General features: G+C 42.9%; 1 protein-coding gene across 2 annotated transcripts; it reads left to right on the top strand.

Moving 5' to 3' along the window:
• Nucleotides 1–4,454: 4,454 nt before the first annotated feature.
• Gpr173 (G protein-coupled receptor 173) lies at nt 4,455–25,250 on the top strand. 2 transcript variants are annotated; one of them, XM_058582051.1, is made up of 2 exons: nt 4,455–5,218; nt 19,164–25,250. In XM_058582051.1, the coding sequence occupies exon 2, from the start codon at nt 22,504–22,506 to the stop codon at nt 23,623–23,625; it is 1,122 nt and encodes a 373-aa protein (XP_058438034.1). In that variant the 5' UTR covers nt 4,455–5,218; nt 19,164–22,503; the 3' UTR covers nt 23,626–25,250. The 2 variants fall into 2 exon arrangements, with proteins under 2 accessions (XP_058438034.1, XP_046308585.1); XM_046452629.2 differs by having other exon boundaries at nt 4,456–5,218; nt 22,407–25,250.
• Nucleotides 25,251–27,235: the final 1,985 nt, after the last annotated feature.

Raw genomic sequence — 27,235 nt, 5'->3', positions numbered from 1 at the left:
ATTTTTTTAGTTAGCATATCCAGTCCTGTGTGACTTATGACAGGATTAAATTCTAAGAGAAGCCTGGTGCAATGGTGCATTCCTGTAATCCCAGACATTCAGGAGTCTAAGGCAGGAGGACCACAAGTTCAAGGCCAGCCTCAGCAACTTAGCAAGGCCCTAAGCAACTTAGTGAGACCCTGTCTCAAAATAAAAAATAAAAAGGGCTGGGGATGTAGCTCAGTGATTATATACCCCTAGGTTCAATCCCCAGTACCAAAACCAAAAACACAAAAACAAAACATAAGAAAATGTTTTATAAAGTTCTAAGAGATGCATTAGGCAATTCTGTCATTGGATAAACCAAGATGGCTATGATGTCACTGGGCAATTGTATATGTAGTCAGTTGTTGACAGCACATGACTGTACAAGCATTTCTGACAGGCCCATACCTAAAAGTAGAATTGTTAGGTTATGAACTGTGCATATGGTCCCCTTTAGTAAATACTGGTAAGCAGTTTTGAAAGTGGTGATATCAATTTATATTTTCATAAGCACTTTGTGAGAATTTTATTCATTCTATATTCTCACCAATATTTTATATTGTCTTTTTATTTATGACAATTCTAGTGGGTGTGGGGAGGGTTTGTTCATTTTGTTTTGTGTAGTGCTAGGGTTGAAACCAGGGCTTCACACGTGTCAAACAAGTGCTCTACCACTGAACTATACCACCAACTCCAATTTTAGACTACCAGTGAGGTTGAGCACATTTTCTTAAGTTGTATATTCTATTTTGTAAGGTCTCTGTTCAAGTGTTTTGACTGTTATTCTATTGGGTTATCAGTCTTTTCTTATTGATTGGTAAGAGTTCTTCAGTTATTCCAGATACGCATCTTTTATTGGATATATGTGCAAATATTTTCTCCCATTCTGTAACTTACCTTTTTATTCTCTTAATGCTACATTTTGAGGGACAAAAGTCTTAAATTTTAATGTAATTTAATGTGTTGATCCTTTCTTTTATGGTAGGTAACTCCTTCCTGTCTTGAGTCTTTTCTCACCCCATTTTATACAGATATTATCCTATGTCATATTCTTAAAAGCTTTATTGTCTTGCCTTTTATATTTTTCTCAATATTTAGCAAATTGATTTGGGGATGTTTGTGTGAGGCAGGGATCAAGATACATTTTATGGGCTGGGATTGTGGCTCAGCGGTAGAGTGTTCGCCTAGCATGTGTGCAGCCCTGGGTTCAATCCTCAGCACCACATAAAAATAAATAAATGAAGGTACTGTGTCCAACTACAACTAAAAATAAATATTTTTAAAAAGATACATTTTATGTGAATATCCAACTAATCTGAAAACACTTATTGAGAAGACTGACCTTGCCGATTCTAAAGAGCCAACTTCATCATAAATCAAGTGACTATATATTCTTAGTTCACTTACTGAACTCTATTGTCTTCCATTGGTCTATTTATTTATCCTTGCAGCAAAACTGCCCTATTGGTAGCTTCATAAGTCTTAGTAGCTGGTAGAGGAAACCTTCTCTTGTTTTCATATTCTTTGCCTTTTGCAATACTAAAGAAAAATTACAATTGGCTTATCAAATTACACATGCACATACACACAAATATGTTGGGATTTTCATTAGAATTTCAACAACTCTATTACTTTTGGAAGCTTGTATATCATTACAATTCTTGAACATAGCATATTGCTCCATTTATTTAAGTTGTCTTTAATTTTTCAATGATGTTTTATAATTTGCTGTATATAGGTCTTGCACATTTTTCATTAGTTTTATTACTAGATATTTGGTAGTTTTTGATGCTGATATAAATGATGTCTTCTTTTCTCAATTTTTCTCTTTATTACTGGTATACAGAAAATACTGGTTTCTTTTCTTTGTGGTGCTGGGGATCAAACCCAGGGCCCTGTGCATGCTAGACAAGTACTCTACCACAGATCTATACTCCCAGTCCTAAAGAACTAACTTTTTATATTGATCCATGTCTCACAACTCTGACAAATTTACTTATTATAAGTAAATTTTTATGTAACTTTTTGTATTTTCTATACACAAAAATCACATCATCTATAAATATTTGTATATTTATCTTTCCTTTCTAATCCTGTATCTTTTAATTGTCTTGCTTCAATGCACTGAGCAGGACCTCCAGCACAATTTGAACGAAAAGACTATAGTGGGCATCCTTGTTTTATTCCCAACTTAGAAAACATTCAACATTTTCCTGTTAGGTATGATATTTACTACAGCTTTAAAAGTAATTTCCCTTATGTTCTTAGCAAACTTATGTTTGCTAATTTTTTTTTGTCATGATGTGTTTCTTTGCTTTTTTTTTTGCATCTGTTCAAACAATCACATGATTTTTCTCCAATCCCTGGAGAGATTTGTGTAAAATTAGAAAATTAATGGTCTTTTTTTTTCTTTAAATGCTTTGTAGAATTTACTATTTATGGTATTTGGGCCTGGAGGATTTTTTGTAGAAAGCTTTTTAATTATAAATTCAACTTATTTAATAATTATTGGATTGCTCAGAGTCTATTTTTTTGTGAGTTATAGTGAACTGCATTTTTCCAGGAATTTTAAAATTGTATTGAAATTTTCAAATTTGCCAGTATAAAGTTCTTTCTAATACCATCTTATTAAATTGTAATGTCTCTGTGACCTGTACTGTAGTGCCCCCATTTGTTCCTGATACTTTTTTTAATGTGCCTTCTGTATTTCTTTTCTAAATAAGTCTCAGGATTTATCATTTTCTAGATTTTTAGAACCAACTTTTAGTTTTATCGATCCTTTCTGTTATTGTTCTAGTTTGTATTCATTGACCTCTGTCTTATCTCTATTATCGCCCTCCAAATAAAATTTGCTAATTTTTCTAATTTCTTGAGATGTATTTCCAGCCATTCTTTTAAAATAATATATAAATTTAAAGCTATAAGTTTCTCCCAAAACACAGACCTAGTGGCATCCCTCAGAATTTCAGATATTTTTTTTCAGAGACAGACAAGTGTTTATTTAAGAAAGCAGAGACACATTCAGGGGAAAAAAATGGGCTATCTTGAGAGTGAGAAGCCTTCAAATATATTATTTTCATTATTGGTTAATCCAAAATATTTTCTAATTTCCATTATGGAGTTTTCTTTTATCCAGGGGTTTTCTCCCTCTCCAAATCATGGTGCCAAACTTCAGTGGGCATAAAAAATTAACCATCTGAATGGCTTGTCAAAATATAAGATTTCAAGTCCCATTTCAAACCTACCAGATTAGTATTTCTATAAAGAGGGCCTGAGGATTCACATTTCATAAATCCTCTAGCAGATTGAGATGCAGGTGTTTGCCTTCCTGGCACACAGTTTGGTGGCAGAGACTGGGTTTTCTAAGGGCAGGGAGCAAGTTCATTTCACCCGAATCATCAGGGCCCAGCACTGCACCCATGTAAAACTGTGTTTAAGAACCGAATGAGCCAATATATGAAGGAAGAAAGGAAATAAATTTTTATACAAAGATAATTAGAATTCTGGAATGCTAAATTCAAGCAGCATCATTTGGCCCCAGTTTAATCCCATTTGGATCAGAAATAGTTTTTCCTTGTCTTCCCTTCCTTTTCTGGTCTGACCACCAGGCTTTCTCTTCACCTGTCCCATTATGCCTTCCCAGAACATGGCCTTAGTATGGGTTCATGCCTGTCTACTTGCCTAAGGAAAACAGGGGTAGCACAAGAGGTATCAGGGATTAATCAGAGCTGGGCTTCTCCCCGAACTCCCCCTCCCCCGCCACCCATCTCCTGGACCTGCCCATAGAACCCCACTCTAAATAAATTATTTATCCTACCTCTCAGAGACCTAAGCATACCTCCCAACCCAGAGATTTTGAAAAACTTCCACCGGACCTTTGTCCAGACCCCAGACGCTCCTATTCCCTGCCTCCTTTGCACCTGTAACCCATGTGAGTGGCTCTCTCAGCAGCTCCTTCGCCACCTCTACCTGCCTCCATGCATGCATCTCAGAAAGGCCTGAGCCTGACTTCCTCAGCCAGCTATTGTCCTGGCAGCACAACCGCCACGCCAGCATCCCCACCCACCCAGCCAGCCAGCCAGCCAGCCGGCTGTTCCCCGGCCTCACCAGCCCCCCCTCCCCGCCCCGCCCTAGGGAGGACCAGGCTGGTGGTTGGGAGTCTCCCTGCCTGCTCAGCCTCCCTCCTTCCCTCTCTCTCCCTCCCTCCTCCACCCGCCCCTGAGGCAGGGACCGTGCAAATCGAGGAGAGGGGGGACAGACAAGCCTGATGGGGTCTAGCTTAGGGCTTTGGACTCCCCACTGTTACCCTATCTAGGCTGGGTATCCCCAGCATCTTAGGAACTAGATTTGTGTTAGCTGGGGTGACTCCCAAGCCAGGAAGTTCCTTCCGGCAGGCCTGTAGTGCCCTCTTTTTACATTAGGACCCCCCTCGGATACTCTGAGCCACCCTTCTCAACCCGGATCTAAAACCCGGGACACAGCTATCAGGCCAGCCTCTCTCTCTCCACCCCACCCCCTCTTTCTGGCGTCCATCCCCTCCCCAACACCACCTCTGCTGCTGCCTCTGGCTGTGGACCTGCACCTCTTCCCCATCCCCGCCAGGCCCGGGGAGAGGGGTGAGCCTGGATGAGAGCCCCCCAACCTGGGGCTCTCTCAGGCCATGGCCCCTGTGCTCCCGGGGAGGAGCCCAAGACCCTGAGCATCTGCTAGAGGCTTGGCAGAGGCCCCGCGGGGACCAAGTCTTCTGAGGACAAAAGGCGGCGGCCAGCAGGCAGACGGGCGAGGGGGGGGGGGTACCGGCAGCCAGGCAAGTAGGCGGGTAGCAGGGGCCAGCGCTGCCCCCCCCCCTCCCAGCCTGGCTGTGGCATGAAGATGGGGGTGGGAGTGTGTAGTGGGGGAAGCACCTGCTGGGACCCCCACCTGCCAGCTTGTTGGGCACCCCATGGCTGTATGCTGCCCACCTGGTGTTCCCCAACACCCCCAGCCCTGCCCAGTGCACCCCTCCGGTGCCTGCTTCCCCTAATGCCTGCGATTTAGACCAGCCCAGCTGTATCCACGGCAACAGAAGCAGAAGTGTCACTGGCCGCCAGATCACTGAGGGTCCCACAATGTGGCCTGGGCTGTGATTTATCCTGGGCAAGACAGCTTGAGCCCTCTTCCTGGATGCCAAGACAGACCTGCTGAGAGAGTCCAGGTAAGCAGTCGGCATCTCTTTATCAAGGATGGGGGGCTGGGACTTCTTTTCTGTCTCCCCACACATTTCAGAATCTCCATCACTGCCATGCTCCTTGTCTCTCTCTCTCTGACTCTTTAGTCTCTCTCTTTCTGCTCCATCACAGGGACTACTCGAGCACCCAAGCTTGGAGACTCCTCATCTTTCTCCATCTTTCCCAGTCCCAAATGTCCCATGAGAAAGGGAACCACCACCTGTTTCCCCACATAGGGTCTGTTTTTATCATTATGGTGGTGTTTAGGCATGAGGCTGTGTTAATTCCTTGTGTACTAGCTATAGAGGGGATGCCTGGGAGCCCGGCTGTGTTCCCCTCACAACGCCTGCAGCTGCTTCCTCTCCCTCTCCCTCCTCCTTCACCCTCCTCCAGGTTCCTTGGCCTGTTTGCAGGATGTGTATGTGTGTCCATGTCCGTGTGAGTGTGTTTGTGTGTATGAGAGAGAGAGAGAGCACCTGTGTAGCAAGCAGGTGGGTACAAATGACAGGGAAGCTGCACCTAGCCCAGACCACCCCCTGCTCCTTTTTTGCCTTTCCTTCTTTCCTTCCCGTATTTCCCCACAGGTAGCACAGACTTTTGCTCATTCACTATGGAAAATATGTGATTCCTATATAGGGGGAGGAAGATGCTGTAGGGATAAAGGAAGGTGAGGTGGGGGTAGGGAGTACTTCCAGGCCCTAGACTGCCTGAAGGCTCTCAGGGGGCAAGGAGCAATCCACATGATGACCTGCAGTGACCAGGCACAACATGGTCATTCCCACATAGTGGGCCTCAGCCTCCATCATATGGCTCTGTCTCTGTTTCAGATACCCATGTTGTGTTTGGGACCTCCAGATCTTATGGCCTTCTGCATGGTGGCCAGAAGTCCCTATATATTGAGGGCAGGAAAACTGGTATATGGAGAACATGGATTCTACCAGGGACACATCCCTCAACTGCTAGCTCTGCAACTTTAGTAGAAGCATGCCACTTACTGAACCTCAGTTTTCCCATCTGTCAAAGATACTGGTAACCCTTCCTTCATGGTGTGTGAAGGGATTAAATGTGTTGGTGCATATAAATAAAGGATATGCATAGAGGTGGCACTGAAGCAATGTCAACCAAGCTCATGGTCAATATCATTGCTGATTGTTCATGATTAATATTGCTATTGATTATTTGGGGGAAGAGCTAATATTTGTCCAGGGTCCCAATAGAGATCTTGGGAAGGCAGCAGGTGGGCAAATGGAAGGATGGGAAGTGGGAGGAGGCAGGAGCTACCTATGTTGTTACTTATCATTTGTAGGGAATGGTAAGTGATAGCTGTAGGCAGAGCCTTCCATCCCCACCCTTTCCTGCACTTTCCCCTGTTTGTGTGCACAAATACACACACAGTCTTGAGCCCCCATGATCCAGCAAAGGCCTGGCTTGCAGCCTGCAGCATCCCTGGCCCTAGTGATGTATGCGTCTCCGTCTCCCTGTTGAGGGGAGACTTGGCAAGAGTTTGGCCTGTGGTCAATGTTTGGCAGGGCCTGGAGATGAGGCTGAAGCTTTTTTGAGATCGCAGGGCTTCTGGTAGAGCTGGGGTGTGGCCCATGCAGCAACCAGACCCATTGGGAATGGATCCCAGGGAGTTGCTCACCTAGAGCCTGGGGTGTGGGGGGAAGTGTGGTCTGCTGATTGGTTTCTGGGTGTGAGAACACTGAGCAAGAGGTCGGGGGCCAGGGAAGGAGCAAGAGGAGGAGAAAGACTGAGGCCCAGAAGATCTCCTCTGTGGGAGCAGGGAGATCTGGGGTTTTGAAGCATAGGGTAGACTTTTCTAAAAAAGCATTTGGTGTGGAAAGGAGAGAACCCAGCCTGTGTCTGGAGGCATCTGACCTGAGTGTGGGTGTATATGTGCAACTGAAAACATGTGGCTATGTATGTAGTCTGTGTGTATGTGCATGTCAGTTCGTGGGGACTGTGGGTGTATATGAGTCTCTGTGTGTGAGCAGGCCATGTGACAGCATGTGGGAGTGTGTGGGTGTCTGGGTCAGGCTTGTGTTTGTACAGGGGGCTGGGTATGACTTTGCATGTCTGTCTGGGTGAGGGAATGGGCATGTTTGATTCTGACCTGAGTGTGGGTGTGTTTCTCTGAGCCTATAGGCCTGTTGAATGTCTGGTTGTATGTTTGGTTATATGTGTATGAGTGTGTACATGTCTGGTTATATGTCTATGAGTATGTGGATTTCAGAATGCTTAAGTATGCATGTCCAATTAGGTGGATTCTTAGTTGTATGTACATTCATCTCTGCCCACAAGTCCCTTTGAGTGTGAGTACATCAAAATGGTGTGTTTGTGAGTGTAAAGAAATATATGTGTCTGGCCATGCATGTAGGAGAGGGTGTGTATATGTGTGAACATACTTGTGTGTCATGTGGGTGTGTCTGTAATGTATTTGTGTGAGTATGTCTATGTGTGAATGTCTATGTGGATTCTCTAGCATTTTTAATTTTGTGTATATCTTTGTGTACATGTTTGAGTGCACACTATCTATAGACAAACCTATGATTTCATATATAATTAGGAAATGTAAGCATAGATGGGCACACTAGTATAAAGAAAACTGATTTTGTGAGTATGGGATATTATATGAATAAAAATATACTTTGTGGGTATGCCTGTATATGCACAGTGGACTATGTATATGAGTATGGCTGTGGGGGGTATATACCAGTACATATTATACATATGCAAACACACAAGGCTGTGTGTGTAGATAAGTGGATGCATTTGTATATATGCCTAATTGTGTTTGTGTATACACCATGTGTGAGTACATATATAATTGTGATATGTATGAGTAACTACATTTCATAATACTTGGGCATTCGTGTCTCATGTGTTTTGTTTGAATTTCTGAGTATGAGTGTTATGTGAGTATATGTTTGAATATGCTTGTGAATGGTTGTGCATGTATATGTGGGTGTATATGCTAATATGTATGAACACATGACTGCATGCATTTGAGTGAACATATCCATATATATATATATATATATGCCTGTATGTTCATGCACATCTAGTTGTGTATGTGAATATGCCTGTGTGTGTGCCTGTCTGAATGTACATGTGTGTGAGTGTACCAGTTTGTACAGTTCTAATTATTTGTATTCGTGTGTTTATATATCTTTGTTCTGGAGCATATACTGCAGAACAATGTAAGTTAATGTATGTACATGCCACTATAAGAGTGTTTGAGTGTGTATGTATATATGAGGATGTCTTTGCAGGTGTGTTTCTATAGGTGTGGATAAATTATTCTTGTGTAGATGAATAGTTGTGTGTGCAAAAATATGTAAATATACTTCCATGTGTGCATGTGTGTAAACATACCTTTGTATCTAAGTCTGTCTGTGGGAATGTAGATACAAATGATTCTGCTCTCATTTGTATGGTCTTATTATGGGTGTGTGAATTTACATGGTGTGCATATCTGGCTATGATAGTGTAAGTATATTTTTTGTTTCAATATCTGTTTGCATATGGGAATGAATTAGTGTACAAGTTTATGTGCATATGAATATGCTCATAAGTATATATGCTCACACATAGACTTGTATGCAAGAATGGCTATATATGTATCAGCATCTCATTTATAATCATGCACATATCTGGATATTTATGTTGTGAGCACACCCACACAGGGGTGTGTGTGTGTGTGTGCATAAATACAATTATGTGGTCATCTGACAATGTGTATCTGATGTTTCTTTGTCATTTCCTTAGATGTGATACAGAGTTAGCTTGTCCATGGGCATGTGAAAGTATACCTGCATGTATACCTGTATTTTTGGATGAATATATATCATTCATGTACATAATGTTGCATGAATGTATGTCACATATATGCCTGTGTTTAAGAGTAAATGTGTGTGGGCTGGAGTTGTAGCTCAGTGGTAGAGCGCTTGTCTAGCACATGTGAGGCACTGGGTTCAATCCTGAGCACCACATAAAAATAAATAAAATAAAGGTGTCCATTTACAACCAAATTAAAAAAAAAGAATAAATGTGTGAGCTGGTACAGTGTGAGTATGCTTTGACGTGTGAGTATGTGTATGGAAGAGTGAAGTTATTTGTGCATGTGCCCATCTGATGGTGCATATGAAGGAAATTTGACTTGGTCCTATGTAGATAGGACTTATCACTGAGAAGGTGATAAAGAAGGTTCTTATGAATTTATGGGACTCCATGTGCACCTTAGCTTATGCTTATATGCAAGTCTGAGATCAGTGGTGCCCCAATAGACCAGATTTGTTTATAATTGTGAATTGGCAAGTTATGACACTTAAGCCATCCATGACCCCCACTTCTGGGTCTGAGGCTTTTCTTGCCTTGACCATATACTAGGTTTTGTGGGGGTCTCAGGACAAGTCCTCTTATTATTCACACCCCAAAAGTAGGAACCAATCATGACTGATATCCTACTGGGAGAAGGAGGCCTATGAACTCTTTAAAAAAGGATTCCTTGAAACACAAAGATCTCTCTTCCCATCCCTGCTCCATCAAAGGCTCATGGCAGAATGGCATAGTGTCTTGGGTTGGTAAATAGTTTTCATAGCACCCAAATTACACCATCCTGGCAGAAATCTAAATGTGAATGTATATATTTAAGTGAAGATATATCAGTAGAGTACGTGTGTGTGTGTGTGTGTGTGTATAGTGTGGGTTGTGTGTATGTAAGGGAGAGTGTTGCTGTTTGTGAGTAAGGTGTACATGTGAGATATTTAGGTGTATTTTGGAGGGAAGGGGTGGGTGTGGGTGTATGTAAATTGGCCTGTTTGAGTGGAGGATGGTGAATGAGAGTTTGGGTTTGGCTGGGTGGAATATGTGTGAGGATGTGTATATTTGAGGGGCATATGAGTATGGGTGTATCTGGATGGTGCAGGAGAGAATAAGGGGTTATCTGGATAGTGTGTGTATTTGATAGCATAGTTGTATCTGTTGTATATAAGAAAAACTGGGTGTTTCTGGGTAGAATATGTATATGAGAAAGTATGGGTACCAGTGGGGTTATTCAAGTGTGGGAATATCTGGATGGTGTGTAGGTGCGTGAGAACACAGTTATCTAGGCAATGGAGGTGAATGGTGGGATGATTCTGATGGTGTGTGTAGAAGAGAGACTTGGGGCACATCTAGGTGAGGATGTGTATGGTGTATGTGAGAGTATATCTGCATTTTGTGTGTAGAGTGTGGATGTGGACAGATTTGGATAGTGGTGATTCAGAGAGGGGTCTGGATTGTGTGTGTATACACCCACACATGGATGTGTGTAATTGTGCAGATATTTCTGAGAGTAGTACAGATATGAAAACATGTATGTTATTGATAAGAAGAATGTAAATATGTATCTATCTGGGTGGGATACAAGAGTTTGGATTTAACTGGGTTGGAATGAGTGTGCATGTAGTAGGGGTGTGAGTGTATATTGGGATGATACATGTGTAAGTTTCGGATTGCATGGGAGAGAAAGTGTGTAGGTACATTTGGGCTTTGTGTGACATGACACAGTGTGTGAGAATATATGGGGTGGAATGGGTACAAATGTGGATGTGTTAGGATGGTGGGCAGGTGAGAGCATGAGTATATTTGGGTGGCAGAGTGTGCACTAAGGTATATAATGTGCACTAAGGTGAATAATGTGTTTTAAGAGCTTTGGTTGTATATCTGGGTGGAGTGTGAGTGTGTATGTACTTGTGTCTGTGTGTGTGTATAACTGAATAGAGAACATGTGAAAGAGAACATCACAATGAACCTCACCTTTATGTAAAATTATAATGCACTGATTAAAAAATAAATTAAAGGGAAAACACTAAACTAGAGGAATGATATTGGGGAGGGAGGAGGGAAAGGGAAAGTACTGGGGAATGAAATGGAGCAAAGTATGTTATATGCACATATGAAGATGTCACAATGAACCCTAATATTATGTATAATTATAATGCACTAATAAAAACATAAAAGAGAGAGTTTGGGGCATATCTGGATGGGAGTGTGTTTGTAGGGTGTGGGTGCATCCAGGTGGTGTGGAGGGTATGAGAGCATGGGTATATCTGGTGAGTAAGGTGTGTGTGGTGATGTGTGAGGGTTGGATATATTCTGGGTAGGATGTATGTTTGAATGTAGATTTATCTAGATGGTGTTTGTGGATTTGAATGGTCTTAATGGTTTGAATGTATTTGGATGGGAAATGTGTCTGAAAATACGAGTGTGTCTGTCCGTGAATTTGGATTTACCTGGATGTCATATAGGTAGTGTATCTGGATGTTTTGTGTGTTCGGTAGTGTGGGTGTGTCTGGATAAGGTTTGGGATTGGGGGCATGTGTATGAATGTGTATTTCCTCAGGCACGTACATTTCTGTTGGGATGACCCTGGATAGTGATGTATGTATAAGAGGGTAAATGTATCAGAGTGAGGCTATATTTGGGATGTGTGTGTTTGAATGTGATTGTGTCTGAGAGAAAGAAAGAGAACTTGAGAAAGTATAAGTGTGCATCTGGACAAGATTTGTGTGTGAGTGTGGGTTCTCTGAATAATGTGTAAGTAAATATCCAAGTGATTGTGTGTCTCTGTGTGTGTACACATATTTAGATTGAGAATTTGTGGTCTGAGTATCTGGGTTGGGTGGAAAGTGTGTATGTGGTTGTAGGTGTGTCTTGATACCTTGCATGTGAAAGATTTTAGATGCATCTGGGATAGATATGAGGGCTCTGAGCTTGGGGGCAAAAGTTCGAGTGTATCTCAGAATTGAATGTGAGATTGTGGGTGTACTGAGTTGGGATTTGTTTAAGTGCAGCTATATCTGGATAGAATGCTGGTGAGTGTAAGTGTATTTGAGGTATGTATATATGAGGGTAGGTGTATTTAGATAATATGTGTGTGAGAGTGTGGATATATTGGTGTTGGGTATATGTGTGAAAGTGGGCATATCTGAGTCGTGTATGAGAAGAAGAATGGGTGTGTATCTGGGTTGGGGCATGTGGCAGTGTGGGTATATCTAAGTAGAATGGTGCAGTTCTTTCTGGATGGTATGTGTGTGTGAGAGAGAGAGTACTCAAGTGGTATGTGTACATGAAAGTATATAGGTAAGTCTGTGTAGAATGTGAGTGAATCTGGGTAGGTGTACATGTGGGTATATCTGGGTAGTGTGCATGTTCAAGTGTATTTATGTGGGGAATGTACATGAAAATGTGAGTATGTGTGTGTGAGTGGATTTATCTGGATAGTGGATTTATCTGAGGTGGTGTATCTGGATGTTTTGTGTGTTTAGTAGTGTGGGTGGGTAGGATTTGTGATTATGGGCATATATATGAATGTATGTATATTTCCTTGGGCATATACATCTCTGTTGGAATGTCTATAACATCACCATGTCCATTTTCTCCATCCATGTATATGTCTAGGTGAGTGTGGTCATTTTTACCTGTATTGAGAGTGTCAGTAAATGGGAGCTGACTTGTGTGTGTGCATGTTTGTGCTAGAATGGTGTGTGTTTATATATGAGGTGAGTGTGTTTCTACATGTAAATTGGATCTTCAGGATCTCTGGAGACAGCCTTTGGGTGTGAACCCTAGTTCTGTCATTTATTAGCAGTGTAGCTTTGGGAAAGTCACCCAACCTCAATAAACCTCCAGTATATTATCTATAGGGAGTGGGTAATAATACTACCTATCTCATAGGGTGAGGATTAGGTGAGTTAATATATGAAAAGCCCTTAGAACAGTGCCTTGCACATAATAAGCCCTCTCATGAGGTGTTACCTATTAATGCAATTATTATCTACCTCCTTGTATAACAGTATGTGTCCATCTGCAAATGCAAAGGGGGTTTCCATGTGCATATTTGCCCCATTATCTGTGTTCATGTGTATGTGTGAGAAAATAAGACTGTTCACATATGAAAATGGGTTTATACATATATGTGCCCCAGTGTGCATATTAATTACAGGTGCAGGTGCATGAGAAGGGAAGTATGTGTCTAGATATGGATGGAGTGGATTGGGCCCTGTGTGTATATTTGTGGGTACACACTCTTCTGGGCATATGAATACACATACCCATATCTGTGGTAGCATCTGCGTGTGTGCAGGTGTTCTCTGCATTGCTAGAATTTCTGTATATATGACCATGCTTCTGTCTATGTGTAAGTGCATATGTGCATGCCAGTGTGGTTTTTTCTGACCATGGAACCAGGTTTGCAGCTATCAGCATTGAAATGCATGCATGTGAATCTCTATTGTGAGAATCCATAAATGTCATTGGTTAATATCCAGTTTTATATGTCTTGATGCAGGTGGATGTGTGTGTGTGTAAAGAGTTTGTGTTTCTATGGCTGTGTATTAGGATGCATGAATCTGGGTTGTGTGAGTGCATGTGTAGGTGTGAATGGGTGCGTGCATCTGAAGTCTTGTGTCTTTAGGTATTTATTTATTTATTTTTAATTTTTTTGGATGGACACAATACTTTTATTTTATTTGTTAATTTTTATGTGGTGCTGGGATCAAACCTGGTGCCTCATGCATGCTTGGCAAGTGCTCTATAACTGAGCCACAACCCCAGCCTGTCTTTAGGTATTTATAAGCCTCAGTAGCTATGTGGTATGTATGCATCAGTCTACATTGCTCTACATGCCTGCTTGCCTCTGTATGTAGCAGTGAACCTGAGTAATTTGCCTGCATTCATGAGCATGTCTATACTGTGTGTATATGTCTGTGTGCCATGGCAGATTTGAGTAGCTTTGTATAAATAGTGAGCTTTAATCTCTTAGTGTGAGAGTCAGTGTATGGCAGGTGAGGGCCTGGATCTTGGGATGTGAGCAGGACTTGACTTGTGTCTGAATGTGAATTCTTATGTCTACACAAGCAGGAAGTGCAGGTCCATGCAATTTGGTTTATATGTGTGTGTACTGGAAAGTGACCTTTGAATGATAAATGTCTTTGCCTGGTCCTATATTTCTATCTCTCTCTCTCTGTGTGTGTGTGTGTGTGTGTGTGTGTTGCATACCCTTGAGTGATTCAGTGGTATATGTGAGTGGGTACCTAGATACATATCTACCCGTTTCTATGTAGATGAGGATTGTGTGTGTGTGTTCGTGCACGTGCACTCGCATGTGCATGTAGGAGCACCTAGTTGTGCTTATCAGCTGGTATTGCAAATTTGAATCTTCATGTACCTATGTGCCCCTGTGGACATATCTATGTGTGGTGATGTTTTCATGTGATGTGACTAAATGTAAATGTGTTAGGGCACTCACAATCCAGCACCCAGAGAAAGTGAAATCTTTGTATGGCACAGTGTGATAAACTGAAAAGTATTTGGGGTTCTGAGACTTGGTGAAAAGAAATTCTTTGCATTGTCTCATATGAGGAAAAAACAAAAATGCAAAGTTTGGGGGACTTATTAAGTACTGAATTTGATACAACTTTCATATGAAATATTTTCAGAATTTTTTCATGACACACTTGAGCTCGCTTCTAGAATATAACTTTTTAACTCACTAATGTAAATTTATAGTGGTCAATATCTGTACACACTTCTTCTGAGCCTTTAGTTGTAACTGCCTGGGTTTATTTTATGGTCATTTGATTAATTTCTGTCATTTTAAACCTTGGTTTGGTAAATCTGTTGGTGTTGAGCTTAAATCTTCTACATCAAGTTATTTTGCTTCTTTGTAAAAAAAAATAAACAAGTGAAGCAAATAACAACTGGTAGTTTGGGCATGGATAAAATATCCATCATGGTTTGCCATTTCTTGATCCTGGAAGCCATGTTATTGAAGGTAAGGCCCATTCCATGAATAGTGTTCAGGCACATTTTGCCCCAAGTCTTTCATAATTAGCTTGAATGTGTGAAACATAAATGCATGATTCTGCGGGTCAGCAAAGCTCACCTCAAAAACATGAGCCTTGAGGTCATTGGATACCATTGTGGTTTCTCTGAAGCATCAAATGCAGTTTCCACTGTTCAATATAGCTGGTGCTTCCATACCACACCACTTAATCTTAAGAAATGGAACAACTACTCGTTCATGCCTCCCTTTTCCACCTCCCCTTTATAACTCACTTGCTCTTGCCATGGTCAGAGACCCAGGTTTTAGGCTCAAAGTAGCTACATGATCTTTTCTGTCTCTTGGTCGTCACCATCAATAGGAAACTGCTTGCAAAAGTAGGTGGCAACAAATGGTCAAAGAATATACATATTACTGATTAAAACTCCTTGAGGGGGCTGGGGTTGTGCCTCAGTGGTAGAGTGTTTGCCTAGCATGTGTGAGGCACTGGGTTCAATTCTCAGCATCTCGTATAAATAAATAAATAAAATAAAGATCCATCAACATCTTAAAATTTTAAAAAAAAATTCTTAAGGTGGGGATGTAGCCTAGTACACAGGAGGCCCTGGGTTCAATTCCTCGCACTACAAAAACAAATAGATACACAAAACAATTTATTTCTCACCAATAATCAGAATTTGGATAATACAGTCCTTGAATCTGGGCTGGGTTGTGGCTTAGTGGTAGAGCTCTTGCCTAGCATGTGTGAGGCACTGGGCTCATTCCCTGGCACCACGTACAAAATAAACAAATAAAATTTTTAAAAAGAGAAAGGATCTTTCTTAAATCTACCACCTCTTTCTCTTCTTTCAATCAAATGTGATGTTGAGATTTCTTGAAATCAATATTCATGAATTTTGAATCCAACAAAATTTTAATTTTCAGTATCTCAAAATAATGATGGAGCTTTTCCCCAGAATAGAAATTAGTGTTTCTCTACACATCCTAATAAGTCTTATTTCATATTCAAATTGTAACACCAAGTAAACATCACCCAGGGAATCATACTTGACCTCACTTCTCTCAAGTTGAAATTTTGCTTTGAATCTGTAAACCTTGTCAGCACTGCATACTCTGTTATACAATATATTTGAGTGTTTTTAAATTTTTGAATGTATTTTTATTCATGTGCTCAAAAAGCCATTTGTTGAGGCCAGTAAGCATCAAATCTGTAAAGTAAGAATCATTACAAAGAAATGCTTAAACGTTTCCTTTATATATATATATATATATAAAAAAAAAAAAATATATATATATATATATATATATATATATATATATATATATATATTTTACAAAATCCCTACACAAGTAGGTTTAAAACACCAGAGAAGGTTGTACCGATCCCAATTCTTCAGAGAAAGCTGAAAGATAGGTGAGGAGTGTCTTGGATGTAGTTAAATTCACACAGCATCATTTACTGTGGAAGTGATGCTGGTTTACAGGCCAACTTTTACAGGTGAATGAAACTCAGTATTATCAGAACAAACTTTCTGCCAGCAAACAGCAGCATTGATAGACTTATGCAGAGTTTCCACAGTATCTCAAAATATTCATGTACCAATTTGCATATTTCAACCTTAGTTCATTTTGGTACTTCTTTCATTTCTCTTCAGGGTTTCTGACTGTTATAAACTAAGCACAGTTAGATGACACCCACAGATGCATCACTATTAAGATGAAAACTCTTTTGATTCAACAGTCTTCTAGGTTAGTGTCATCTCAACGTCCTTTGACCTTTCATTAGTATGTCCCTAATAGCAATAATTGAGAACTACAGGGGTTTTTTTTGTGTGTATGTATGGGGGGGATAGGCACTGGGAATTGAACCCAGGGCCCCATGCATACTCTACCATTAAGCTACACCCCAGTACTTCCTAATAGCAATAGTTGAAAGTGTCCCCTTTCCTATTCCCTTAACCTCATTGGTCTCAAATATAGTGTGGGACAATTTCCCTGCCATGAAGGCCTAGATTTACCTTTACTGAATCAACTCAGTTAAGTCACATTTCATTCATTTACTGATGAATATTTTTACCTAAAAACGAAAGGTAGAAATTAATGATGAGGACTGGCATTGTGGCTCAGTGGTAGAGTGCTTGCCTACTTAGTATTTGTGAGGCACTAGTTTCACTCCTCAGCACCACATAAAAATATTTTTTAAAATAAATTAATGATGAAATACCACCAAGAATCCAATTTGGCTTTTTTTTTTTGTACTAGGAATCAAACCCAGGGCACTTTACCACTAAGCTACTCCCCAGCCCTTTTAATTTAATTTAATTATTCAAGACAGGGTCTCTCAAAGTTGCTGATGCTGATCTCAAACTTGCAATCCTCCTGCCTCAGCCTCCCAAATTGTAATCCCAAATTGCTGGGATTACAGTAGTGGGTGGTGCCCCAATGCACTTTTTAATGTAACCTATTTGTAATATCCTTTTACTATCTGGAGACAGAATTCTTAAATAATATAAGCACTCTACACATGCAATTTCAAAAAGAAAATCCATACAGTTTTTTTGTTTGTGTGTGTGTGTGTGTGTGTGTCTGTGTATGTTATTAAGGATTGAACCCACAGGTGCTCTACCACTGAGCTACATCCCCAATCCTTTTTATTTTTTTTTTATTTTGAGATGAGATCTTGTGAAATTGCCCAGATTTGCCTCAAGCTTGTGTTCCTGCTGCCTTAGCCTCCCAAGTCACTAGAATTTTTTTAAGTTATAAATGGACACAATACCTTTATTTTATTTGTTTTCATTTTTGTGTGGTGCCGGGGATAGAACCCAGTGCCTCATGCATGCTAGGCAGGCGTTCTACCACTGAGCCACAACCCTGGCTCCAAGTCACTAGAATTTTAAGTGCACCACCACACTGGGCTCATATAGTATTTTATACAATATGCATATTTTATTAACTATAATACTAATGTGAAATAAAAGGGAAATGATTTATAAGAAAATAATGTATATTTCAATATGTAAATGCTTGGGTGTGGCACTCTTTAGGATATTCAAGAAAGAAATTAGTGGCTCATAAGACCCTATAATAAATAAATATGGATTTAGGAGATGGGGGAAAGTTCAGGAAAATGATAGGCAAAATCATTTGGATGAGAGTTTACAAAATAGTAAATCGTGCCAAGGGAAGTGCACCACAAATCAAAGTACAGTCTCATCTCAACTTACAAAGACAGACACATTCCTGGATAATTCAGGGTATATTAGAACCAGAAAAAAGAAATGGCATTTGACTGAAGTAGGTTACAGTCTAGCTTCTGTTAATTATAAGTTCAAAGTCCTAGGGGATGCAGGACATATGGTGGTGGTGTGGTATTGCCATGCAGATCACTGGCTGGCCAGCATCCTTGCCCTGGACCCCTAAATAGGACACCTTACACTCCATTATTGTGGCAACCAAAAATGCTCCTACAAATTTCCAAAATGTCCCCTAGGGGGCAGTAATGGCTTTGTTGAGAAAGGCACTGGTTCTTAGGCATTGTACACTGTGTCCCTGTGTGAAGAGGCAGAGTATAAGATCGACTTCCATCTCGTGTGTGTGTGTGTGTGTGTGGTGTGCACGCGTGCGTGCGCGCTTGTGTGTGCATACGTGCCCAGGAGAGAGAGAGAGAATGTGTTTGTTATTCATGTATGAGTTGGTTGCTGTCCAAAAGGCTCCATAGCCACAGGTTGTGTTTGTGGAAATCTGTGAGTGTGTATGTTTGCATGTGAGAGTGCCCAGGCACCAGCACAGGTGTGATCTGTGGGTGCACACACATCCTTAGCCTTATCTGGGACCCAGTTGTGGCTGCTAGTCTGTGCTCAGGAGCACCCCATCATCACTTACAACAATCTCCCCAGTTTTCCCAGAAACACCAGGGCTTTGTTTGCTGCCATTGTTTTGTAAGGGTTTTTTATTATTATTATTATTTGGGTTTTTTCTGTTTTAGCTTTTGTTTCTACTGAGACTCAAGGTTACTCATTATTCACCTTCTCAGTCTTAGCGTGTCTCTCTGTTTCCCCCCATCTTTATTTTTGTCTCTCTATCTTTCATTTACCATCTCTCTCTAGTCTTCTAGATCTTTCTTTCTGTTGTCATCCCTCTTCTTCCCCCCTCTCCTTTCCTATCTCTGACTCTATTCCTTTTCATTTTCTGTTGTGATGTTTCTCTATGTGCCTGTCTGTATCTTTTTTCTCACTCTTCTTCCCCTTTCTGTCTCTATTTCAATCTCTTCCTTTCTCTTCTTTCTCTGTTTATCTCTTTCCCCCTCCTGTGTCTCCATCTGTCTCTCTCTCACACACACACCTCTCTTTTCTTTCACTAAAGAAAGTGTCTCTCTAAATTTCTCTTACATTCAGTCTCTATTTCTGTCCCTTTCCTCTTGCCTCCCCTAAAGGCTAAGGAGTGTGTGTGTGTATGTGCACATACTTGTGCACAGGCATGGGTGTATGCACATGTACACACACCCAGATGAAGGCTGCCCTTCAGACCTTGAGGGACTGAAAGAGAGCCCACCCCTCCTTCTCCTAACACCTGTCCTAGACCCCTCCTATGCCAGTAAGCCAATGACTCTGAGACTTCACAGAACCATAAAAAACAAAACCAAACAAAAAACAAAAGACAAAAAAAAACCCACAAACTGGTTCTAGGAGGCTGTGGCAGACTAGGTAGGACTGGGTCAGGAAATAGTATAGAGAGAAAACTTTAGGAAGGAGGTGGTAGGAAAATATCCATTCAAGCTCCACCTCCTCCAGCCCAGCCCAGCCCAGCCCAGCCCCAGCCCCAATAGCAATTGTGAGTTTCTCCAGCTTCTGTTCAAGTAGCTCAGCTACCTTCCCTCTGGGCCTTGCCCAGTTGCCTTATCAAATCCCAAAATTCTCTACCTGCACACACCAGATCCTCTCCTGATTTCCCCAAGCTCAGCTGTGCCACTCTCACTACCAGACACAATCCCCAGACCATTCTTTCAGCAAATCCTACATGGATGCCCCCAGGGAGTCCTCTCTACTCACCAGCCCATTTAGTCCCTCAGTCAATTTATTTGACATCTTTTCTGAGAACCTACTGTGTGCTCTGTACTACTCCTATATAGGGCTGAGGTTGTGGCTCAGTGGTAGGGTGCTCGCCTAGCATGTGTGGGGTGCTGGGGTCAATCCTCAGCACCACATAAAATAAATAAATAAAGATTATGTGTTCGACTACAGCTAAAAAATATTTTAAAAATAAATTATATCGTGTGTTAGCAAGAGAAATTCTAGGAAGAAAAAATAAAGGAGAGAACCAGGAATGGGAGTGTTGTGACCTCTCCTCTCACCTGTATTACTTCAGGATCCTCCTGATTAGTCTCCCCACTTCCACCATTGCACCATATGATCTGTTCTCAGCAGCAAGTGGGATCCTGTTCAGTCCTAAATCATATCACTCCTCACCTCTGCTCAAAACCCATCTCATTCTGAGTCAAAGTCAAAGTCCTTACCATGGCCTCTGTGGTCTCTCCTTGCCACCTTTCTGACCTCACCTGGAAGCACTTGCCCTTTGCTCATTCTGTTCTACCAACTCCTTCCTTGCTTTTTCTCAAATGTGCCATACATTGCCCCACCCCAGGGCCTTTGTTCAGGTTGTTCCTATTGCCTGGATTTCTCTTCCCTCAAATAGCCATGTGACTCTCTTCCTCACTTCCTTCAGGTCTTTGCACAAATAACATTTTCTCAGTGAAAATTTCCCTGTCTGCCTCATCAAAGACTGCAACACCTTCCCCAGCCCTAGTACTTCCTATTCTTCTTCCCTCCTTTATGTTTATTCATAGGAATTTGTCATCATCTGATATACCAACTTCGCCTGTGTTTCAGTGTCATCTCCACAAGGGCAGGGATCTTCATCTGTCTTGTTCATCTGTCTTGTCCTCAGTACTTAGAATAGTGCCTGGCATACAGTAGATACTCAATAAATAAATATTTTTTCAATGAATGAATGAACACATACAAGCATGCTTTCATCTGTGTATTCATGCATATTCCTCATCTCACCCAAAGTAAAAACCAAAGTCCTCTTCATGGCCCACAGTCTATACTACTTGACCCTGGACATGTGTATGACCTTACCTCCTACCACTGTCTCCCTCACCTATGCTACTTTTGTGACACTAATCTTTCCATTGTTCCTGGAACATGCTGAATGCATATCTGATCTTGAATAAAGAAATCTAGGGGCCAGAGTTGTAGCTCAGTGGTAGAGCACTTGCCTAGTACATGTGAGGCATTGGGTTCAATCCTCAGCACCACATAAAAATAAATAAATAAAATAAAGGTATTGTGTCCATATACAACAACAACAAAATTTTTTAAAGAAGCCTTGTTATCCTAAGAAAAAATTTTAAACAGAAATCTATTTGATGAATGACTGCCAGCATTTTTTTTTAAAAAAAGATGAAATAGAAGCCATGCATGGTGGCACACACCTATGATCCCATCAACCAGGGAGGCTGAGGCAGAAGGATCAAAAGTTTGAGGACAACTTCAGCAACTTAGCAAGGCTCTAAGCACCTAAGTAAGACCCTGTCTCAAAGTAAAAAATTAAAAGGCCTGGAGATGTAGCTCAATGGTAAAAGGCCCCTGGGTTCAATCCCCAGTACAAAAGGAAGGAAGAAAGGAAGGAAGGAAGTGATTTGCAGGGGGGGGAAGAAAGAAAAAAGTAATAAAATAGAATGGAGTACACTACACATGGGATCAGTTCTGTTTTTTGAAACTTGGTGAGTTGTGTGTGTTCATGCACATATGTGTACTGGGTTGTGGTGTAAAATATCCTTTTTACTGTGGGTGGTGGTCAAAAAAGTTTTAACACAACTTTGAGGCTTTAAAAAGGGGGAAAGGAGCCCCAACAACATTCCTGTCCCCACAGACGCACAAGTGGAGGAAATGGGTAACTGAGGACATCCAAAGAGATGAAGCATCTGCACCCAGCAAGGAAGGGGTAGGAGCAGGAGTGGGCCAGACTCAGGACCTGACCCTAACTAGGGAGTCAGTGGGAAGGGTTCACAGACACACTAACCCTGGCCTCTATGTTTCTTCCTCACCTTTCCTTTCCACCCATTTCTCACTGTCTCTCATTTATCTCTGTTTCAATCACTCTTTTTTATCCTCTTATCCTTTCCACATCTGTGTTGTTTTATATCCATTTATAACTTCGTCACCATTTCTCTCTCTCTCATTCTTTCCTACTGTCTCTGCATATTTGTGTGCATTTTTCTGTTTCTCTCCTTTCCTCACTTCTCTGTCTCTCTGTGTCTGTGTCTCCCTTACTGTCCCCACTTACAGGTGCAGCCCAGCAGGACAACTGATGGAGTCCCCCAGGGCCCATCAAGTATCGGACTGGCTGACCCCCTAGGGTTGGGAGTAGCCCTTGCCCCTCAGTATGGCCAACACCACCGGAGAGCCTGAGGAGGTGAGCGGCGCACTGTCCCCGCCGTCAGCATCTGCTTATGTGAAGCTGGTGCTGCTGGGACTGATCATGTGCGTGAGCCTGGCGGGCAACGCCATCTTGTCCCTGCTGGTGCTCAAGGAGCGTGCCCTGCACAAGGCTCCTTACTACTTTCTGCTGGACCTGTGCCTAGCTGATGGCATACGCTCTGCCGTCTGCTTCCCTTTTGTGCTGGCTTCTGTGCGCCACGGCTCCTCATGGACCTTCAGTGCACTGAGCTGTAAGATTGTGGCCTTTATGGCCGTGCTCTTTTGCTTCCATGCGGCCTTCATGCTGTTCTGCATCAGCGTTACCCGCTACATGGCCATTGCCCACCACCGCTTCTACGCCAAGCGCATGACACTCTGGACATGCGCAGCTGTCATCTGCATGGCCTGGACCCTGTCTGTGGCCATGGCCTTCCCACCCGTCTTCGATGTGGGCACCTACAAGTTTATCCGGGAGGAGGACCAATGCATCTTTGAGCATCGCTACTTCAAGGCCAATGACACGCTGGGCTTCATGCTTATGTTGGCCGTGCTCATGGCAGCCACACATGCTGTCTATGGCAAGCTGCTCCTCTTCGAGTACCGTCACCGCAAGATGAAGCCAGTGCAGATGGTGCCAGCCATTAGCCAGAACTGGACATTCCATGGCCCTGGGGCCACAGGCCAGGCTGCTGCCAACTGGATCGCTGGCTTTGGCCGTGGGCCCATGCCACCAACTCTGCTGGGTATCCGGCAGAATGGGCATGCGGCCAGCCGGCGGCTGCTGGGCATGGACGAGGTCAAGGGTGAAAAGCAGCTGGGTCGCATGTTCTACGCGATCACACTGCTCTTCCTGCTCCTCTGGTCACCCTACATCGTGGCCTGCTACTGGCGAGTGTTTGTGAAAGCCTGTGCTGTGCCCCACCGCTACCTGGCCACCGCTGTTTGGATGAGCTTCGCCCAGGCTGCTGTCAACCCAATCGTCTGCTTCCTGCTCAACAAGGACCTCAAGAAGTGCCTGAGGACTCATGCCCCCTGCTGGGGCACAGGAGGTGCCCCGGCTCCCAGAGAACCCTACTGTGTCATGTGAAGCAGGCGGGTAGGCAGACAGGCAGGGAAAAGGTCATGGCCACCATGGTGAGGCCAACAGCAAGGGAGGGGTGGGGCCCCATACAGGAGCCTTCTTTTCTGAGCTCCAGCCCCAGCCCCTCGAACCACCCATAATCCAGGCACCTTTGCCAATACCACCCTAGGGTGGGGGACTGGGAAAGAGGCATCCTAGTTTTGTGGGGCCTGTGTCTGCAGCCTCCTTCTCTACTTCTACAGTCTCTCTCTCTCTCTCTCTCTCTCTCTCTCTCTCTCTCTCTCTGACAATTCAGAAAAAGAAAACAAAACTGAAAATGCAGGTTTTTCTACTAACAGATAAGGAGGCAGGCTTTCTTGCTTTAATGTCTCTCCTTCTGACATTGTCCAGAAGGGGGAAATTTGTCCTGTAAAATAGAATTCCAGAGCTCTTATTGCCCCTTCTGCTCCCAGGCACCCTCCCCTTCCAAGTCCTTTAGCAAGGCCTGGATGTTTAGGGAGAAACTTATCCAAGGCTGCCAACAAGAGGGACCAAAAGGGGTGCTAGGTCCCCAGGGAGCAAGGATGTTTATTGCTATGTTGTGTGCAATGTCGTTTTTGGCTAATGCTGGTCCCAACCCAGTCTTCTCTCCCTCCCCACCATGTCCAGACCTCTCTAGTGCTTCTTGAGGATCTATTTGAGAAGCCAAGAGGGTAGAGAAAAGGGCCCCCATGATGGCCCAAAAAACTAGGTAAAGAGTAGGATGTGAGTGAACTCCTTGAGCCGAAGAGATCGAGCGTAGCCACATTCTCTCACACCATCTCCTGGATCCCTAGCCCAATAACTCTTCTTCCTGAGGATGGAAACCCACTCCAGCCCCACTAGGGCTGTAGGTGTCATGCAGGCAGGAGCAGCCCCTCAGATGTGTAGGGAAGAAGCTGAACTCCCCAGAGTACCTTGGACCCCAGAGCCTGAGGTCAGAGCTGAATTCAACCCCAGAATTTCTCCCAGGTTCACGTTACTCTTCTGAAGATGAGAATTCTTTTTGGGCCTTGGTAACTGATAATGGTATAAACCCCAAGGCACTATGGACTTGAGTCCATTCCTATCTGACCTCTTTTTGTCCCCCTAAAGCCTTGGGCCACAAGCCCCTCCTTGGTAGCCCTTGGCCTTCTGGGTCAGCCCCAAATGTCCTTCCTCACAACAATCCTTCAATCCCTTCCTCCTTTCCACCCTTACCTACACCCAAAGTGGAGCAGACTGCAACCAGATTACTTAGGTGGGAGTTTCCAAGCCTCCCTCCAGGGACAGAATCTACTCTGGGCTTACTTCAAGGCTAGTTCTATGAATTGGTAAGCCAAGTTGGCACTCCTTTACCTGGCCTTGCCCAGGCTTTCTGTCCCCCTATAATTTCCTTCAGGGGCAGGGATCTATCTGTATTTATCCACCCCCCTTTACCTTTCTTACAGAAGCCCCTGTCCTAAGATCCCTCCCTACCCCAAGACAGCCCCTGAACTGGGGAAGCCTTGACCCAAAAGAAATGAGGAGGGCACTCTAGGCAGGAGAGACATTAATGAGCCTAGCTGTGGAGTGACCCTGGAAAGGCAGGCCAGAGTGGCTGAGAGGCTGGGAGTGTGGGGGGGGTACCTGTTCTCTCAGTGATAGTGATGGGGGTGCCTTTCCGAGGGGTGGGGTGGGAAGACCAAGGGGGTGGGGGGTAGATAGGGTACACTCAGGAGGGTTTTCCTCCATTTCTTTTTTCTAACTGCCTGGATTCACCATTGGATTTTGTAAATGGAAAAACGAAATGAACAATGCTATATTGGATGTTTTCTCTTTCTGACTGTGTGTGTGTGTGTGTGTGTGTCCTGTCTGTGTGACCATACGTGGGGAAGTATGACTGAGTAAGACAGGATGTGTCTGTGTGACTTTGTGTGAGGAGACACCCCTGAGGAGAACTTGCCTGGTGCACACATATGAGTAAATGCCTGTATGCAGAGATGTGTACATTGCATGTGCGTTCGCGTGCACACACACACACACACACATCCATCTAGTTGAGAGGAGACAAACTAGAGTATGTGCCTGCAGCAGGAAGTAGTGTGTTCAGGAGATAGAACCTGGAAATTATGTGTATGTATTTAGAAAGAGGGCTGACTCCCATCGTATAAGATCATCCTCTCTTGGCCCAAGCTCTGAGCACCAGGTGAAAAAGGCAGGGTACTTGAGAACCCCTCTCCTCCCAAAGCCTGGAGTCTCAGTCCCCTTCCTCAAACTCAAACAAGATGTTCTTGAAATTGGATGACCATGGAGAATGGGGAAAGGGAATTGGGGATAAAATATTGGGGAAACTGATGGGGTTAGGAAATGCCCCCCCAAAGTAAAGGCACTGGAGAAATTGCTCAGTCTGGGCTAGGAGCCTTTCCCAAGGATCCACTATATACAGCTGGGACTTTGGTCAACTTTGATTAAATTCAGAGGCAGGTGCAGCAGGTCTGGGGTCTACCCAGCTGGCCTACTCCCTGCACGCTTGATTTACTATTTATTTATTTATTTATTTATTCTCTCAGGTGCACAGAACTGAGTGGACCATACTCCTCAGTTCTTGGCACAATATATCATCGTTGGTCCATGCAAGGCCCTTTTATTTTTTGTTTTGTTTTGTCCCCTTCATCACCCATCCCTGATCCCATCCTCCCCCACTCCACATAGGCACCCACTCGTGTATTTAACGTTGTCCTTCCAATCCACCGATCATGTGTTTCTTTACATATGTGTATCTGTGTAAAATATATGGTATTGTTGTGTTTTAATTTACATAAACAGTATTGTACTATAAATCTTGTTCTGTTTCTTTTTTCACTCAACATTATGTTTTTGAGATCCAGCCATATTGCTATATATAGATCTAATTCATTTTAGTGGTCCATCTTAAACATATATCACATTTTTCCAATCCATTGCCCTGGTGATGGATCCCTAGGTTCACTTCCATTCTTTGCTACCACAACAAGGCTGCAATGGGAAGCTACCTACATCTCTTTAGGAACTAGGGATGCCTAATTTAGAGAAGAAGCTCAGAGAGGTGCAGTGATTTGATTAGGGTTACAATGTGAGGGTCATACTCATTCCAGACCCAAAGCCAGAATTCCACTAACCACCATGCCTCGCCAAAGACCATCCATCTCTGGTCAAAAACAAAATCTTAAGATATAATTAAAAGCAGTATACACGGAGGAAAGGATGGAAGGGAAGAGAACTGTTCAACAGATTAAGAGATAGAAAGTCCTAGAAAAATCTAGCAGATGAGCTGAATCGCTATCATTTTTTATGACGCAGAGGCAGTTACTTTTTTTGTGTAAGTATTGTTTCTAGAACCATTTTGCAGAGATGGAAAATGCCACGTCAAAACTTAGACCCCAAATCAAAGACCTTGAGTGCCTAAACTGCAGGAGCGCTAGGGCAGCCGGCACCCTAAGTGGATACATTAGAGTTGACCACGGGGGCAGAAGCAAGAGATGGGGGAAGGGGCAGATTTAAGAAGTGCGTAGTTGCTGAGGAGAGGGGGGCGGGGGAACGATAGCGAGGCTCTTCGATTTTATTTGAGCACATCCTGCTCACTGCGTTTGTTTTTCGT

This window comes from Marmota monax, unplaced genomic scaffold (assembly GCF_021218885.2).
Source record: "Marmota monax isolate L192 unplaced genomic scaffold, Marmota_monax_Labrador192_F-V1.1 WCK01_AAM20220418_F8-fsc00223, whole genome shotgun sequence".
In the NCBI taxonomy this organism is placed as follows: domain Eukaryota; kingdom Metazoa; phylum Chordata; class Mammalia; order Rodentia; family Sciuridae; genus Marmota; species Marmota monax.
The sequence above is the reverse complement of the archived record's forward strand: the minus strand, read 5'-3'. Positions and strand labels throughout refer to the sequence as shown.